The sequence below is a fragment of the Amblyomma americanum genome, chromosome 9 (assembly GCF_052857255.1).
Source record: "Amblyomma americanum isolate KBUSLIRL-KWMA chromosome 9, ASM5285725v1, whole genome shotgun sequence".
Lineage (NCBI taxonomy): Eukaryota > Metazoa > Arthropoda > Arachnida > Ixodida > Ixodidae > Amblyomma > Amblyomma americanum.
The window spans coordinates 71595002-71614056 of NC_135505.1; the positions used below are offsets into that span (position 1 = coordinate 71595002).

At 47.2% G+C, this 19055-nt stretch overlaps 1 protein-coding gene and 2 non-coding genes across 9 annotated transcripts in view; 2 read left to right on the forward strand and 1 right to left on the reverse strand.

The window, feature by feature from the left end:
- The first annotated feature begins 3753 nt into the window (after positions 1–3753).
- On the forward strand, positions 3754–3825 carry TRNAG-UCC (transfer RNA glycine (anticodon UCC)). The gene has a single exon. It is a non-coding gene; the product is annotated as a tRNA-Gly (tRNA).
- A 1515-nt stretch (positions 3826–5340) lies between these two features.
- On the reverse strand, positions 5341–5412 carry TRNAG-UCC (transfer RNA glycine (anticodon UCC)). Its single transcript has one exon. It is a non-coding gene; the product is annotated as a tRNA-Gly (tRNA).
- Positions 5413–13796: 8384 nt separating this feature from the next.
- The window catches only part of LOC144105264 (spastin-like), an 85981-nt gene continuing 80722 nt past the window's right edge, over positions 13797–19055 (forward strand). For all 7 annotated transcript variants that reach the window (XM_077638406.1, XM_077638407.1, XM_077638411.1 and 4 more), the window contains exon 1: positions 13797–13955. In XM_077638406.1, coding sequence (XP_077494532.1) covers positions 13836–13955 — 120 coding nt within the window. In that variant the 5' untranslated portion in view covers positions 13797–13835. The remainder of the gene's footprint in view (positions 13956–19055) is intronic.

Consider the following 19055-nt stretch of genomic DNA (forward strand, 5'->3'; position numbering starts at 1 on the left):
GGCTGATGATGATGATGATGATGATGATGATGATGATGATGGTGATGAAAATGCAACCTGGCCAATCCCCCACTGTGGGTATGTGCCACTCCAACAGAGGACAACATCTCACAGAGGTTGGTCATAGATAATTCCTATCGACATAAACCGAGATTTTAGTCGCGGTATTTTGCAGCGCAAGAGGGCCATTGACGCCTCACATTTCCTTGAACTGTACATCCGCACACTCCAAGGAAATGCCAGGCGTTGAAAACCCGCTGCAGCAAGGAGAGTCTCCTTTTTTTTTTTATTCGAGAAGTGTGCCATGAGGCATAAGTTGTAAAAGGAACGGGGGGGGGGGGGGGGGGGACGAATGCACGGGATTGAAAGTTAAAAGAAGAAGTGAAGAACCGTTGCGCTGAGATTCAAAACAGAGGCTCCTGGATCAAGTAGTGGAGACGCTGGAATCACCGCTGGAATCGTTGGAAGCTTGCTACAGTCAAGTAGGCAGCATTTGGGACGGAAGGAACAATAGGTCCACCAAGGACGGACTTTGCTAAAAAATCAGCCCTCTCATTAGAAGCAATGCCACAACGCCCAGGGACCCAGTGAAAGCGTATTTAAGTAATATGTGGTGGAATAAAAAATTGAAGGGAACTGCTCATAGGGGTCTCCCTCCATTTTACGAGCGCTGTCAAGACGGAAAAGCTTAATTACTGAAAGTGGCTGACTCAGGGGGATGGGGGGAATGCTTTCATTCTCGTCTTTTATGATCCTGCTTCCGTCTTCCTGGGAAGACCCGTAAATGTCGGAAGGTTCAGTGGAATTTCCCGTTGTATTGTTGGTCTCTGTTTCGGTTTGTGTTTAGTGTCTTGTCTGCATACTTGTCTGTCTGTATATGTACTTTTAATGCGTTATAATTACAAGCCCTACTGTGAAATAAAAGAGGCGTCCGGCATAGTTCTGCGTACACGAAAGGATATATCCTAGAAACAGTGTGCGATTATCTTCATAATGACATCCTTGCTTCAGAGAGATTCATTTCTTAGTTCTGCCTTTGAATATGTTTCTTTTCACACAAAATTGCACTAACGTCCAACTTATTTGCATCGATATGTCACTATTATTTGATTGTGCAAGGCACGCTGGCCAATCCCCCACTGTGAGTGTGTGCCATTCCAGCTGAAGCAAACAACAGCCACCTGTCATAGTTGACAGGTGACGAAGAGGAGAGAAAATCCTCCTCTCCATTTTAGGGCAGCGGAGGGAGAGGAAGGACAGGGGCGGCCGCGGGAAATCGCCTTCCCCCCCCCCCAAATTTGAAATTGTTAATAACTCAGAGTGACTCAGCAAAAATGAGATCGGCCCAGAATGACTCAGCAAAAAGCAAAACAAAGTTGCTCGGCATGTTTCTGAGCAAACTTGAGCAAAAAAGTGCATGTCAAAATGTATAATGAAATATCAGAAGTCCACGAGAAGGCATTCAAAGCATACAGAAAACCTCATGCTTACGCCGTGTCATCGCATTATGATAATTAAGCGCCCTTGTAATTTTTATACTCGGCATTTCACGTCACGTTTCCCGTAACTATAAACTGCCTCTGCTCCTCAGTAAAATCTTTTCATTAATTAGGCTCTGTCGTGACTGCCAGCTCTGACTCTTGACTCCCTACTCTCGGCCGCCTGTCGTCACTGCCAGCTCTGACTCTTGACTCCCTACTCTCGGCCGCCTCCGCCAATACCACACTTCTCATCAACCGATATATCCTCTTCAGTTTACCTAGAGTTTTACTACTCTCTAGGCCTGTACTCAGGGGCATCGTTGCCGCACCGAAGTGATTGTTAAAGCGAAAGCTCCACTATGCCCTTCCGTAGCTTGGTAGGCGTGTGTTTCATATGGCCTTGAACCGAGGAGCGGATGTGGTGGCAGTATTCCCGAAAACAATCACCAAAATTTTGACCAACTGTTCGTCATAGAGCATTCGGGGTGGTGTCAAATTTTAGTCAAGCTGTAGGCTAGCTTGCGACGGAGGTTCGGGCCAATGACATATGCACCTTCCGTTGCATGCTTTCTGAGACTTGCGACAGGGGTTCGAACCGATGACATATGCGCCTCCAGTTGCATGCTTTAAGGCGCGGTTGAGGTGTCCACCGAGATGTCGAGATCTGAGAGCTACTGCGTCCTTTCCTTTCCTCAAAAACCTTGCCTTTCATCAAAACACATGCTTTCGCATTCCTCCACGCAAACAGACTTAAGTTCCATCAGAATTTTGATTGAAGCTTTCTCTCAACTTGCTCTCGTGCAAATTGTATCTGGAAATACTAAGATTGAGCGCGCCTTTCTGCTTAACAAGCTGGCCTTTGGAGTTACCTTAAAACTCACCTCGACCAGGTTTTTAACCAGTTTATGAGGTCTTACGGACGGCAAGGCCCCGCATCTTCAGCAGCCCATATACTCGTCGGTGACGTCGCCCAGTAACAGTAATTTATTTCATCCTAATCAACAAGGCGATCGTAAAGGGATCTAACGTTACACTGAGCCAGCGTTATTTATTAACTAAATCAGTTGTAATCTTGCTTTAAACGCACCAGTTGTTATCTTCTTGGATTTTGAAAATGGGTTTGATAAAGTTCCTCAACAACGTATTCTACTGAATTTTTCAAAATTGGATCTTTGCCCCCTTTTTGGGGCTGGATATGCTGCTTCGTAACCAACCCGTAACAACTTACATCCGCTAATAATCACTAGTTAATAGTAATCAGCTTATAATCACGCGAATAATCATTTCCAGCTTTTTTCGATATCACATAAGAAACAGTACCTGCACCCTTACTCTTTCTAATATGCATTTAATGACCTTCTCAATCATATCTCCTCTCACATCTGTCTATTGAAGACGACTGCGTAATCTATCGCCCTATTATTAATAGCTCTGACTACTGCATACTTCAAGACGGCATTCATTGTGTAGAGGCCTGGTGCAATAAGTTGTGAGAGTTAATTGGTTTCACAATTTATTGCGCTAAGCCTCAACACGCTCAAGGTTGTCTTGAAGCATGCAGTAGTCAGCGCTGCATACTTCCAAGAGAAGGAAAGCATAGCAGGGGGCGGCAGAAGGTTAGGTGGGCGGATAAGATTAAGAAGCTTGCGGGGATACGGTGGCCGCAGCTAGCACAGGACAGGGTTAAATGGAGAGACTTGACAGAATCCTTTGCCTTGCAGTGGCCGTAGTCAAGCTGATGATGATGATGATGCAATAAATTTTTAATGCGTTTTAACACCAAGAAAACGTCCTTTATCTCTTCTTATCGTCGGCAGCACTACCAACTTTAAAAATATGTGACATGCGGCCCTCAAATGTCCCCGTTAATTCATATAAATACCTCTGCGTCACCCTTTAAATACTCTAAGTTGGTCTGAACATGTAATGAACATTACTAACGAAGCCAATCGCACTCTTGGTTACCTTAGTCAAAGTTCATTCAAGATGAACACTCCTTCTCTTGTCCCTTGTCTTTTGTGACTGTTTTTTTTCAAGTTAAATAAAGTCGGTCGAAAGCAGGAAATTCTTGGCGCCCAACGCGGAGAAAGCAAGCGCACTTGGAACAGCCGCTGCCCGCGATTCGAGGCCAGTGCGGTGTCGACGTTTGCAGGCAACAACTCGGGGACGAATCCGAAGCGGCTTCGCAGGATACCTGCTGACCCACTTTCCTTTCTTGGCGTCCGCCTTGCAAGCAGACTTTGTATCCCCGAGCAGTTCTATGCCTCGTGTGGCGTCGGTGGTATAGTGGTTAGCATAGCTGCCTTCCAAGCAGTTGACCCGGGTACGATTCCCGGCCGACGCATTTGTTTTTTCAAGCACAATTTTTTTTGTAGCCCTCCTTTCGTCGATAAAGTAATGCTGTCCAGAAAACTTAGGCTGGCCAACCACCAGACAAGTAATATGGCGTAGAGTATCGACTGGATGTTGCGGCAGATAATTAATAAAAAAAATGCCACCTGCAAGCCGTCAAGGCATGTTTTCTTCCAACTTTCCCTGAAGCACTATTCTTGCGCGTTTCTCTGCAGCAAGCTGAAGATGTTAAACTTCAGCCTCCCTCAGACGGCGTACACGTGCTCTTATTCCCCCGAGTACCCACCCCCTTCCTCCCAACCTATCACGGATGGAGGTCTCTCTGAGGCGGCTGCGTGTCGGAGTGGCCGTTACGCCTGCAGTTAGCCACCAGTGGCAAAGGGAGAAGATTCCTGCACCAAAAAAATGCCCTCACTGCGACACACCCGCTTCTGACACCACTGTTCACCACCTATTGTGGACTTGCCCAGGAACTTCGCTGGTGCGGGCTCGCGTTCTGCAGGAGGCAGGCCTTGTCCTCAAACAATAACTCCGATTTCAACTTGTGGATAATGAAAATATTTACGCCCGATGATTTTGTGACTTTTTACACCTTACTGGACTCCATGCCTTTTTGTAACCTATTAACGTAATAACGTTCATTAATGGCATCACGTTTTATGCCGTGCGGCACATTTGGCGTCCTAAATAAATAACTCTGCAGCAAGCTTCAGTTCGTGCTTCTAAGTTGCGGAAGTTTTACCTAATAATTAATCCTTCGTTTTAATTACATCGGTATGACCTTTGCTATTCCGTATAAACTCGATAATAAAAAAAACACGAAAGCGATGCGGTTAACTACATAGACTAGAATAACGGCTCATCATGCCTCAGCTCTTGGCCGTCCGAGTGGAGTTTCCCGACCGCGGCGGCTGCGTTTTTATGCAGGAAAAACGCTCAGGGGGTCGAAATTATTCCGGAGCCCTCCATTACGGCACCTCTTCTTCCTTTCTTCTTTCACTCCCTCCTTTATCCCTTTCCTTACGGCGTGGTTCAGGTGTCCAACGATATATGAGACAGATACTGCGCCATTTCCTTTCCCCCAAAACCAACTATTAGTATTATTACAAACTGCGCAAATAAATGAAAGTAAACACAAAAGAACAATGCAGACAAGTACACAAATAAAATAAAGACATCTGAGGAAAGGGCTCTGGGGGCACGAAACTTTGTACCGAACGATGTATGGATGTAATTGAAGTGAGTAACTTGTGCTTAGGTGAAACTTCCGCGGAGGGAGGAAACCAAATGCATAACAATACTGAAACTTACTGCACAAAAAGAGAAATAGTAACCACTTGAAGAAATATCGAAGCAAACGCACAGACGGACCTTGTAGGCAGCGGAAGTTTGTCATTATCTGCCGGGACATCGAAGCGCCTGTTACGGCGAACGTGGTGGATAAGAAATTCACAGGTATGTTATTCTACTGGTGGTTCAGCATGAATGATTCAATGAAAAAATAACTTGCGTCGGCCGAGAATCGAACCCGGGTGAACAGCTTGGAAGGCAGCTATGCTAACCACTATACCACCGACGCCCGCAGTTCCTATGTTTGTTCTGATATAAATTCACCGCGATATTATCCGAACAAGCGTGCTTTCAGTGCAGCCGCCATAAGAACATGTCGGCTTGAAGCCGCTTCGGTTTTGTCCTCCTCGCACTTGCTCTGGTCCGCGAAATGCTGAGACAGGTGCGCTCTGCTTGCTTCTGAGTAGGGAAGGACAATGAATATGAAGCGATAGGTATACCAGGTGTTTCAGGGAACACCGTGAGTAATTCTCAAAAATAGGTTTCTTGAGGTAAAAGTGTTGCTCTTGCGGCCTAGTATTGCTAGTGTTGGCGGACACTAAAAAACCGGAGAATCGTTTTTAGTACGCTGGTTAACTAATTTTTAATAATTAACTTTTTAACTATCACAGCTAGGCAACTGGTTGCAACTAGAGACACGTAGCCGGCCGTTAGTAATAGCCATATGAGTTTTTAGACTTTCGAAAACGCGATTACCCTTGGCGCTGTGGCTCGACAAAATTTGGTTTTTACGACTGGTTACATGAACTGGAAAGGTTGCTTTGCCTGCGTCCTTTACGAAAGTGCATTTATTTTTGCGCGATGTAGCCAAAATTTATTGGTCCACAGCCTCGAGGACAATCGCGTTCTCGAAATTCTAAAAACTCATGTGGCTATTACTAACAACTGGCTACAGATCTCTATTTGCAACCTGCCTAGTTGTGATAGTTAAAAAGCTAATTTTTAAAAATTAGTGAACCAGCTTACTTATTGAGAAGATTCACTGGTTTTCCGGTGTCCGCCAGCACTGGTAATACTGTGCCGCAAAAGCCATATGTTTTACCTCGAAACACCTATTTTTTAAAATTGCTTAAAGTCTTCCTTCAAACTGCACGTGGCGGTGCGGCAAGAACGACGTGATGCAAGACAAAGAAGACGTTGTTCGATTATTCACCACTGTACCTTTTTGTTTATTTCTTCCTCGGCATTCATTTTATTTTTCTCCATGAAAAGATTTATCTGAAAAACTCTCTGTGTTCCTCTGTGCTCCCCAATTCTTGGCCAATCACCCTGTGTGGGCATGTGCCATTGTGTGAGGGTAACAACAACAACAACCTTGGCCAATCCTCCCGCGTGGGTATGCGCCATGTTTACTAGGGTAAAGAAGAAGAAGTAGTTGTCGTCTCGACTTTGTTGCTTTACCTAATTTTGTTTAATTCATTCGAAGATGGCCGCTTCTCCAAGGCGATACTGTCCCTATTGGAAGAGTACGGATGCTCCGGCGCCGGCATTTCTAAAGGGACCGCACCATACTAAGCAGGCCTGCGTAGAGGAGGCGGCCTTGGCTTCACAGGGTGTGGAGCGGCCAGACTACGGGTATGATCCCCCGTCCAGCGAATCATCATCGCTCAGTGGGGGAGAATCAACGATCGCCGACTGTGACTAGTTAGTGGCCGATATGGCTGACGTTGATATCGTGGGCTTTAAATTGGTGAATCATCGCAAGGTAAGAACGGTCGGGATCCCGGTGACAGTTTCGCGCACAGAGGAATGGATTGATTTAAGAGAGCGAAGCCCCATCACGCTGTTCGCGGCCATTCAATCTCTGCTAGAATCATTTCCGACTCGCAACTGATTCACCACACAAGGGGCTCTTCATCTGGATATCTCAACAGAAGAGCAGGTTGTCATTCTTCAGAAATATTTTCAGATTGGTGACATTAGAGTTAACGTCCGTTTGCTCCATTCCTACAAGTACGCCTTTGTTAATGAGGGTGTACTAAAGTGGTATTCAGAAAGCGACCTTATTCATTACTTGAATCTGCAACATGTTATGCACGTGAGACGACTGGTGCGTCGTGTAGAGTTTCAGAGAAAGGAACAGGCAGTGGTACCTACCAACTCTGTTGTGCGGACATTCCCTCCCAACACAGAGCGCACCGATAAATTGACCCAGGATTCACAAAACATGCAGCCACCGAGTTCACTGAAACTCCTTCCTGGTGTTTTAGATACCAACTGTTTGGCCATGTGGCCAAAGTTTGCATCAAGGATCAACGCTGTAAGCAGTGTGATGGCACCCATGATTTTAAGACCTGCAAAGCAGAAAATTTGCTAGTGTCAACTGCGGTGGGGACCATCCAGTGAGTTCGGGGTCTGCCCCTTCCGTGTGAGCACCCTACACCGTCGAATGTCCTTCATTACCGGACCAAAAACTCAACCGATTGAGAAGCTTGTGCCGAGTTCCCTGCGTTAGAGTTGGATGTTCGTGTCGCGTCAACAAGCACTGTCCCAGAGAGACCTGATTGTAGCAAGACGTCCAGGTCCCCTGCGTGCGAGTCGATTGTTCGAGCCGCTTCACCAAAAAGTGTCCATGTTCCTGAGCGATTAGGTCACAGCCAGACTCGACGGCAGGGAAGGACTCTCCCATGCCTAACGAGCGACGAGAAAATCAGCAACAGTGGAAAAGGGTGTGCCCCAGTCCGCATCTTTTGTCGAAGTTTTTGGCCAGTGCGTAGCGCGAAATAAGGGCATCAAAAATCACGGTATGCTCGCCCTTCTGCACTTATTGCTCGAAGCCGTGCGTTCACTATTCCCGCGATACCGCCTGGCACCCTGAAGAACTTCTTACAGCTGGTGCTTTCCTTTGAGTCCATGATAGCCGCCTTCGCAGCGAACTTCATTTCGCTCTAATATGGCTAGTGTTCAACCTCACTTAATTAAAAACCACCGAAAAGTGCCGTGTACAATGCAATAGAACTGCGCTGGGATTCTAAGTCGATTAGCTGAACTGAAACCATTCTTGAAAGAAGCTAGTGTTTCAGTATTGGCTCTCACGGAAGTTTGGGCTGCCAAGCGGGAGACGTTTGACTGGATATGTCGGCCATAAAAGCTGCAGCATCAAGTCCCCTCCCGCAGGAAGTGCCGCGCTTTACTTACGCCAGGCGATTCCAGATGTTTATTTGAACGTCACCGATATTTGCACAGATGACATTGAGGTAGTGGCTGTGAGGATACAGCTCGGCTTTCGAACTCTTTCTGTTGCATCCGTGTACGTGTCTGCGCGGAAGAAGGTAGCATTGGATTTGTTTCTACGCTAGCTTTCTGACGCTGTCCAGCTCCTCGAGTTATATGCGTTGAATTCAGCCCCCAACACTTCGTCTGGGGTGACTGGAACACGGATTCCTACGGACGCATACTCTTAGAAGTCATTAGACGTTTTTAGCATTCCGGAGACGTACTACCAGAGACGTATACCGGTTTACCGGACCCCTCTTGCGCATGCGCGGTGGAGTTGTTGGGGTGATTGGCAGCCACTGCGCGTGCACAAGAAGGTCCGGTAAACCGGTATACGTCTCCGGTATGCTCTACAAACGTTTGTTTACAGTTTGGACCTGTGTGTTGCCAATGACGCAGGCCTCACTTTCTTCCGACCTCCAGCCTCAGCCACAACTATATACCTCACCTTGGATTCACCTGATGTCCGATGAAGTGGTTAGCAGCACCTGACAGCATGGGAATTGACCACTACACGATTTTTGCGTTTGCTGCTGACTTCCATATGTGTGGTTCTAGAATATGGCTTGTTTTCAGTTGGGACAACTGCAGAGAGGACCTAGCCTGTGTATCCGGTGATGTTTATTGACAAAATGATTTCTAGTAAAATGGCAGAAATTACGGCGGTCAAGTTACCTGACCATTTTCCGGTCCCGGATATAAAACTCTAAGAACCTTTGCGCAGAGAGCAGAAGGATGGAGCGATAGCTTATGCGGAAGGACGAGAGAGCCTTGAAGTCTGCCTTCAAGAGGATTGATTCTGGCATTCGACGGCACACGAACAAGCTCTAGAGGTCGCAATGGGCCTCCGTCTGTGCTGGCTTGACTGTATCCTCATCGATGTTGAGAGTATTGCGAGTCACTGGCAGTCTTGCTGGAGAATCTCGACTTTCGCAGCCGTTTGAAGGTCTTCGCAGCCGTTTGAAGAAGACACCTCTTGAGTGCTTGGCAGAGGAATTTGCAGATGGGTTTGTACGTGCAGCGTTAAAATTCTGGTATTGACCTGTGTCCTCCTCCTCTGCCTGCACGTCTGTCATGGACGCCCTGTTGACGCTTAGCGAGCTTCAGACAGCGTTCAGCAGACTGTGGCGCCGATGTACTCCAGGTCCCGACGGCGTCAACAACCAAATGCTGCGGAGCCTGCATCGGAAACATAGGAAAGCGCTCCTAAACTACCTCAATCTGTCGACGTTCCTTCCTCATGGAAGGTGGCATATGCTGTGCTTTCTGTCTGTCCGTCTGTCACTTCTCTGCGTGTGCAACCAGCAGACAGAAAGACTGACATGTAATCTGGAAAGGTTACAGAAGCGCTCGAGCATCGCGGTCGGTTTGCGTGCGTTTAGTTTGCGTCACCGCAGACACAGCCGCCAGTATACGGAGCTAATTACAGGAAAAGGTCGGTGAGGGGTTTTGCGGAGCGCGAGGATGTCAACTCGATGTCCAGCGAAGCGAACAGCCGCTTTCCTTTTTTTCGGGTCATCGGTCGCTGCTGCGTAAGCAGAGCGGTTCCATCGATCCCGCCCAGCACTATTCGGAATGCCCGATAGCCTTTTTTTTTTGTTAGGGTTATTTCTACCTCAGCTGCGGTGCCTGGTGAGGAACGTATACAAGTATGAGTGAACACCGTGCAATCCTTGCTCGGCGCGTGTAAAAGAGCTCGTCAACGAAATGAATGCTAAACGAAAAAAAACAGCACCACGGAGATAGACAGGAAGAAATCCTGGTAAAAAAATCTTCTATGCAGAGGTATAGCCTGCGCTTCTGAGCGGAGTTTTTTTCTGCGATAGCGTTCATTTTCAGCGAAAAAAGCGCTATAATGGGACTAACTGTACAACTTTATCTAACTGACGAGTGCTTAGTGCCTGTGGAGATCAACTATGGGTGATGCACCCTTTGTAGTTAGTCTCTAAAGGAGTAATGATTGCTCTTTAGTTCCAGAAGGACTGACCCTTGTAGCCCTTTTACTCCAGCCGCCGCGGTGGTTGAGTGGTTAGACTGCTCGGCTGCCGACCCGAAAGACGCGGGTTCGATCTTGCATGGCTGCGGCGGTCGCATTTTGATGAAGGCGAAGTGCTTGTTGCTCGTGTACTATGCCATGTCAGTGTACGTTAAAGAAGCCCAGGTGGTCGAAATTATCCGGAGCCCTGCAGTACGGCGTCCCTCATAGCCTTAATCGCTTTGGGGCTTCAAACCCCATAAAATCGAACCAAACCTGTTACTCCTTTCTCGCTTTGAGCGTATGGTGTGGACCTCCACTGAAATGGCAGCCGACAGGACACATGCTAAAAACGCGTATAGAAGACAGAGCCGGGGAAAAAACCAGGGAGGGGGTGGGGAATAGAGGTGGAGGAATGACGGAATGACTGAATTTGAAGCGGAGAACGTGTTCAGCTCGACATTACCTAATAGAAATAGCAGAAAAGTGCTTGAATGAACTAATAGATAACAACACTAGTAGAAAGACAGAAATGGACAAACAACGCAATGAGGTCAGCAGACGGGAAGTGCCTCAATACGTGTAGTAGGTAACTGACGGCAATGTGGACTCTTGCGACGAGCTTTTTCTGTCGATCGCTTTCGAACTTCATTATACCTTTCTGTCCTGTTGCTCCATCCACCTCTTGACAAAGCGGAAATTATATTAGCTGCAATACTACTTTTCCAGGCTAGAGTTTATTTATTTACTTTGCCTCAGGGCCCAAGGGCATTAGGGAGGGTAGTGGCTGATTTAAAGCAACATAAATAAAAAAACATCAAAAAGATGACGCAAATGTAGACGGTGATTATACAATAAATATTCAGGAGCGTGCAATAAGTTATCTACAAAATTAGCCGCAACATAACAAAGGAGTAAATGTGTTAAAAAACAAAATGTTAAATACGGCAGTTGGCTGGGCGATGTTAGTACATTGCAGGACATAGAGAAGAGTAGGAGATAACAAAGGCGAGGAGCGCGTGACAAAGGCTAGAGGATATAAGCGCTGGATATTGCAAGGCAATTCTATTTGCCGTCCGCTTCAGTACTGCTCCTCGTACTCCAAACCGCTATCTTCGGTAGTACTTTCATCCTCTGCTGTGTTTCCTCTGCGATCAAGTGGAATAGCATACCATTTTCACCGTTAAATTTTTTCCAGATAGCTTTTTCATAAGGTTTCTTCTCGGGATTTGAGGACAAGACTCCTATCAGTATTCGGCTCAGCACGTCGCTGAGCTGCATTCGGCTGCTCGCGAAAAAGGATGTCACATCGTGTTTCAGTGAATCCCGGAATGCTCTGGGCTCCATAAAAACGGCCGTGCTATTGCACAAGCAAAGAGTGCCCTCAGAAATGACGTACGAATAGAAGTTCCTTCTTCAAGATCAGGTGCCTCCTCCCTTCCTTCCGTTTTTTGTGCAGTGCTACAGTGTGCCACTGGGCTCAATCAGGCATACGCCCCAGCTGTCTTCAAATGTAGGATCCGATCATCACGTTTACGATTCCGCGTTGCATCTAGCGTAACCTCCTGCAAAGACTGAAATCGGGCGTCGCTGTCGTGTGGCATCACTTACATCCATTTAGATGGGCGGAATCTCTAAACTCCGCATTTTGTCGTGTCAGTGAACATGTGAACCATATAATTGGGATATGCTCAGCATACGGGCGGGTAACACTGGCGTTGGCAGCTTCCTTAGCGGGTTTCCAGAGCTGGCCACACTTGGAGGACCTTGTACTGGACGCTTGGAAGGAGACATTGAAAAGCTCTCCAGGCGTTGCCAGGTGCGCTTCTTTGCTTTTTGTGCAACACGACTGTCGACTGGCGGTTGTGACCAGGCGCGCTCCCGATGTGTTCGCGTATATTCTCATCTATTTTCTGTCCACATCCTGGCCTATCACCAAACATATTTCTTATCATTTTACTATCTCCCAGTAAACAGTAGCAGGCCAGATGATCATCGTTTATGGTTATCTCAGGACAGAAAAAGTCTTCCTAAACAAAACCCGAGCTAAGACCGCCCTGACCGAGGACATCTCTCGAGATGAGATGGGTGTGAGAGAGTAGTGAAAAATACACCGAAAGAGCAAGCCATATATACGGACCCACCAAATGGGACGTGCCCCAGATGCAAGAAAGGCTAGACCAGACATCGCCCACATAGTCTGGTAATGTAAGGTATGGATTTATGGATCCCTCTTGGAGGGGATCCTATTTGAACCATGTGCTTCTTGGACTTTCTTCGTCCAAAAAATGGCATTCAACACGGATTTCCTATGTAAAAATTTAGCATGAGGAGGTGGCAACCCCCCCCCCCCCCCCCCCTAAAAATCCACTCCTGGTTAATTTCGAGATCACCGAAGATAGGAGCAGGCACAAACCCCCGCAAGCCCAGACTTATATGAAGACTGTGCATTTCCATGCACGTACCCCTCTACGACCATCCCTAGTTTCTGGCACTTTTGGGTTGGAGGACGAGATGCACCTCGTGAAGTGAGCCTAATGAGCAAGAAAGGATTAAGCTCAAGTCACCAAGGATCCTGCTTCCCAGTCCTTAGCCTCCTTCCCATAGCCGTGCACATCCATCTTTTCCGAAACAAACATGATGATTCCTTCTGAAAAAAACTATCTCTTTCTGCTCTCCTCGGAAGCTTTGGTGACGTCTGAAAGTTCGGTATACGCTGCCTGATGTCACTGAACAGGTTAGTCTGCGATCACCATATTTTGGTTTTATTTGGTTTTATAGGGCTCAACGTTCCATAGCGACTCAGGCCATGAGGGAAGCCGTAGTGGAGGGTTCCGGATAATTTCGGCCACCTGGGATTCTTTAGCGTGCACAGGCATCGCACAGCACACGGGCCTCCAGCGTTTCGCCTCCATCGAAATGCGACCGTTGCGGCCGGTACCGAACTTGTGTCATTCGCGTCAACAGCCGAGCACCATAACCACTCAGCCACCGCGGCGGCCGAAACACAGGACTGTCGATTCCTCCGTTCAGAAGTTGTCGTTGCCTCAAAAGCGATGACACATACGCACAGTGGGGGATTGGCCACAACGCACCTCATGGAAGACAATACGCTGCTGGTGGTGGTGGTTGTTGCCCTCCGTTGGAGGGGCACATACCCACAGTGGTGGATTGGCCAGGGTGCATTGTACATTCAAACAATTGTGCAGTCGACGCACTGGCCTTTTCATTTTGTTCGTTGAGACATTCAGGATGCGTTTTTTTTACGCAAAATGCCATTTTTCAACCACTTCAAGCATTCATCCATCTCCCGCAGTCGCGTAAAGTGCATTTTCTTTCCTAGATCCAGACCGAATACTAAGAAGCAAGAGGAAGGGCCGAGGAAGAAGATGACGCATAGAGAGAACGTGCCGAGCCCCGCACACGGCCATAACCGTCGCAGCAGACGAAGAGGTCGAACCATGGCTGTCTCTGCTCCTGCGACGCCCGTTGCACTTCGGCCACTTCACCAGAGTTGCGTCCGACTGCGCAAGCAGGAAGAAAAGGGCTGGGGAACGGGGCTACACGACGACATCTTCAAGGTGCGCCACCTTTGATTACCTGCGATTGCTACTACAGTTGGATACAACTCAAGAACATAGCGGATTTTCCCCGTCATAGTACCCCTTTCCAGCCATTGGCGTCGGCCGATTGTCATGACCCTGCTAGCCTGACAACGCAGGAAGCGGCGCCACAATGGAGAGACGGGTCTATCCCTGACCACGTAGGGAAGCAACTGCCCCCTTTCATCTACCTATCCCTTCTTTGTCACACTAGCAGGGTCATCGGAATAGGTCGACGCCATTGGCTGGAATGGGGGGTCCTTCGGACGGGGAAAAGCCGCTTCAGTTGTATCCGACTCTAGGACGAGACTACTGCACCGGCAGCCGACAAAATAGCCCGCAGGGTAGTTTTCTGCAAGTTTGATCCCATTGAATGATTCGAGACACCTCATGGCTCACAGCCGATGAAACGACACTGCCGGCATTATCTTTTGCCAGCTGTTTAGCGGGCAGCATACCCTGCACAAAAAACTGCCGGCAGCCGGCATTCAAACCTAAGCCGAAGAATCTCAAAATGCTACCTAAAGGCGACACACTACCAGGGGAGACAAATATTGATTTGTCCTGTTTTCTTTTTCCATTTATAAAAATAATAATAAAATAACTCATGCTCGAGGGCTCTGGGCACGTCACGTGACTACAGCGAGCCAATAAGACGACACTGCCGGCATTATATTTTCGGGCGATTCGACACTGCTGGCATTGTTTTTCGGACGATTCTGCCGGCATGTCGGCATCATAGCCACTTCCATGTTATTATAAGGTGAGGTAGTCTAGATTTTGAGCCACGTTGTTTCGGTTGATGATTTCGTTTCAGATGCAGAATTTTATGTCGCAGCAATATTCCCAAATACAACATTTACCGCCGACTGCGCCACGAGAACGTTCAATACAGCTGGCAGACATAGAAGTGTTATTTCACGCCGACATTTACCAGCTTCGTCTTTGAGGTTTGCCCAGGCTTTGAGAAACAAAATGGTGTTCCCAAACCGAACCATAGTTGTCCCCAGTATAAGCGGACACGCTCAAAAGGAGGCAACCTATGTAGGCCGCTTAGCCTTTCGGAGCTCTATCTTCAAAGTTGCAAGACTCCCCACCACGTATACAGCTAAAATACCAAGAGTTTCAGGGGAGGTGATCACTGATTTTTAAAAATAGAGTCTTCGAGGTAAAAAGCTTTTTGCGGCATAGTAATACCAGGTTACCAGACAAGATGACCGCTGGTACTTAAGGGTAGCGAAGCGGATTCCAAGATAAGGGAAACGTAGCAGGGGGCAACAGAAAGTTAGGCGGGCGGATGAGATTATGATGCTTGCGGGTATAAGGTGCCCTCAACTGTCAAAGTACAGGGTTAACTGGAGAGACATGGGAGAGGCCTTTTTACCTGCAGTGAGCGTAGTCAGGCTAATGAAGATGATAATGATGAATACAAGTGTTGGCGGTCGTCAAAAACAGGCGAAACATGTTAACAGCAAAGTGATTAACTCAATTCTAATAGTTAACTTTTATCTGTTACTGATAGGTACCTGATTTCAGTTACAGATTTGTAGCCGGCTGTTAGTAATACCATATATGTTTTTAGAATTTCGAAAACGCTATTACCCTCATTGCTGTGGATCAACAAAATTTGGCTACATGGTGGCGAAATACGTGTGCTTTCGGAAAGCCTGTAGGCAAAGCGACCCCTCCAGTGCACGTAAAAATAGTTCTAACATTGTTGAACTTATATGTCGCCACTCATCATACGACACCAGAGCACAGTATACATTTGTACTACCGAAGTGCAGGACTAATTACGGGCATTCCATGTTAAACTATATCGTACCAAAGTTCTAGAAGAACACATCCTGTGACCAACTAAACACTATGTCTAAATTCACAATCCGAAAGAGCTTTACTCGTCAGTCTATCCTTCAGTGATTTCAGATGTTTTCATACCATCTTAAAATGTATCACTCTGTTGAAACTGTGAAATTTCTGGTATTAATAATGTTGATAATTTAGATATACGCCCGTTATTGCCATTCCTGTTCTATATTGTTATGTATTCTTAGTTTTCTTTGATGGTTGTTTGTTTGATAGTTACTGTCATTCCTGTTCAATATTATTTTGTATTCTTTGTTTTATTTGGTGGTTGTTTCCGCCTTGTGCCTACAGCTGACTTGTAGGGGTGGTGAGGCCCGTCAAGCAGCGTCTAATTCGCTGCTTTTTTCTCGCCATACCCAGTTTGTAACCACAAGCTGAAATAAAAGATTAATTGAAATAGCAATCCTGACGCATTGCTGTTTATTGAAGCCTTCCTGGCAGTATTATGATGGTGTCGCAGATGACCAGCGCAGCCTCCAGTCAAAGTTTTAACCAGACCCACCCTACAGGTCCTGTGTATCAAAATTCAGCTCTCTGATAGGCCTAAAACTGGGAAGCTAGCTGATTGTCACGCCACCTACTGCATGCGTCCAGCAGATAGTCGCCGCTGCTTAAAACATGGTTAGGGTGGAGGAACACGACTTGCAATGCACCACCCTTGGCTGATATCCCAGCCCACAGGTGACGCTTCTGTCTACGAACTTCCAGAAACAAGCCTCAGGTTATGCACGGATTTCGACGAGGTAGTTTCATTACTGGCACAGCTCTGACTTAACCACACCAACCGGCCCGCCTTCTCCGTCATCTTTGCTCCGCCCTTCACAAATTGGAAGCCGTTTGAAGAACAAAGCACTGTCTTTAATCTTTAATTTCTCGAAGTATAGGGGGCGATAAAGGCCGCGGTAAACTCCCCCCCCCCCCCCCCCCTCCCCACTTGCACATAGATAGGGCGCAGTTTTCTCAATTTTATACATCAGGTGCAACGCTGTCAAAGCTAGCGCTGTTGTTTGCGCTGCCTGCATCCGCGATAAACAAGTTGTGCGTTGTTAGTGGTTAGCGAAAAGCAGTAAATGCTTTGCCTGCAGGAATATTACACAACACACTCGTCATTAGCTCGAGTAAATGCTCTTTTATTGCTGACGACAAGCTGTTATACCTTATCGTGGTTTAGACCACTCGGCCACAGAGCAAGCGCAGAGTAACATGCCTCATTTTTTTTTTCCCGCGGACCGGTGGTGGTGGTAATAACTTTATTGATAGAAATATATGGGTGGGTCTAGGTGTTGAGCCACTCTTCACATCTTTTTATGTGATCTGTCGCTCTTGTGGCAGGTTTGTTGCCTCTAGTTCAGGGCCCCACTGAGTATTGCCGCCGGGTAGGCTTTCCGGACCAGTCCTGCCTGGACCGCCGGGTCCTCGATGGAAAGCGTCCTCTCCCACTGCTCCGCACTCGGGATTCTGTTTATTGCAGCCGCATTTGTTCTCTTTTCACACCACGTTATATGAATTAACGTGGCTTTGTCCTCGCACCACGGGCATTTGTTGCTATATAGCCCTGGATGGATCTTACCTAGCATGTTTAGATTCGGGAAAGTTCCCGCTGTAGCTTTCTCCATTAAATTGCTTCCTGCTGGTGGAGATTTTTGTGAGGTGGGGGATATCTAATCCTGACCACCTTATAGTAATTCAAAATTTCTGAGTATCCTAAGGGCAATGGTTCCGCGTCAGGATGCTCGAGGCTGGTTTGGTTGGAGGCTCGGTTTGCAAGCTCTCGAGCTTTCTTATCCATCTCGGCATTCCCCGCGATGCCTTTGTGTCCCGGTACCCACATTATGATGTGTTGCAATTGTTTTTCCTTCGGCGGTAATTTGGCTGCCTTTAGGATGTGAAGTGCTTCCCGCCCCCCCCCCCCCCCCCCCATTTTTTCGTGGACTACTTCCGTACCTTTCACAGCGTTGCACCTGATGTATGAAATGGAGTATAGTTATCGTCTTGTGGTGATTTGAAGACTGTCACTTGACGTTGTCCTTTTGATCTACTTCCTGCGAGGTCGTACATGTAGGCGTACTCTAAATTTTACCCCTGTGCAACGCGGGTCCCCAAGCACAGTGAACAATTTAGGGAAAAGCTCTGTTGATGGCTTTCGAAACGCAAGCTTCCTGTAATAGCATCTTTCTCCGTCTCCACTGAAACAGCCGTAATATGGAGAACCAGGCTGCGCGCATGCGCGCTGTGAGCCCCAGATTTATTTGCGCTGTAGACAGTTCCAAGCAACCCAGGGCCTCAGATCGGCTGTCATTTCAGGCCAAAAAGCGAGTCAATCATGCCAGGGGTCACTCCAGCAAGCGCGGCCTGTTGGTCGCTTTCCTGAAAGCTGTCGTTCTAAACGAGACTTATCGGCCCTGACCCGTTACCACAGCGAGGAGCCGGGTCATACCGAACAATTCTGAACAAAAGCATCACTTTTAATGGGAAGGAGTTTATGAACTCATTTTTTCATATATTGTAAGATTTCACTATAACAATCTCTACATCCATATATCTCCCGTCAGCAGCCTTGCATTTTTTTTTTTGCATTACTGCTCTTGGTATCGTCAAAACGTTCCCTGTCGTTTCCCATGACAGTTTTAACTGCTCGATGCGGGCGATGGAAAAAAACTTTAAAAGAAAGATTTTGCTGCGCGTCGGAAGAGAGAGAGAGAGAGAGAAATAACTTTAATTTGCACCCGTCAAAAATGACTGGTTAGAAAGCTGCTGTAGCCTAAACCCCTACTCCATCCCCTAACCGTCGGCCGGAATCCCTTGGAACTCGGCGGCGGTCAAGGCGAGACCGATGAGTTTGCGTTGCTCTTTTGCTTAGTGGTTGAGCAATAAGGTCTCCCAGGATTGTACATTTCTATTCGGGTCGTTGTAGAAAGGGATCGTCCAGACTACGTGGACTAGATCTGCGGTGCCATTGCAGTGCGTACATCTTGGATTAAGGACTTCTTGATACCCTTTATTGTGCAGTTGAGGGTTTGGAAACACCGCGGTTTGCAATTTCCTCTACATGATTTGCTCTTTCCTACGGAGCTGTTTATCTGCTGCTGGATAGGTCTTGCGACCGAGCTTATAATGAGAAATTACTTCATGGAATGTTGTGAGTTCGTCACCCGAAGGGAGATGTTCCTCGAGTACCAGCCAGACATGCTGGCTACTCAAGCGTCGATGAAT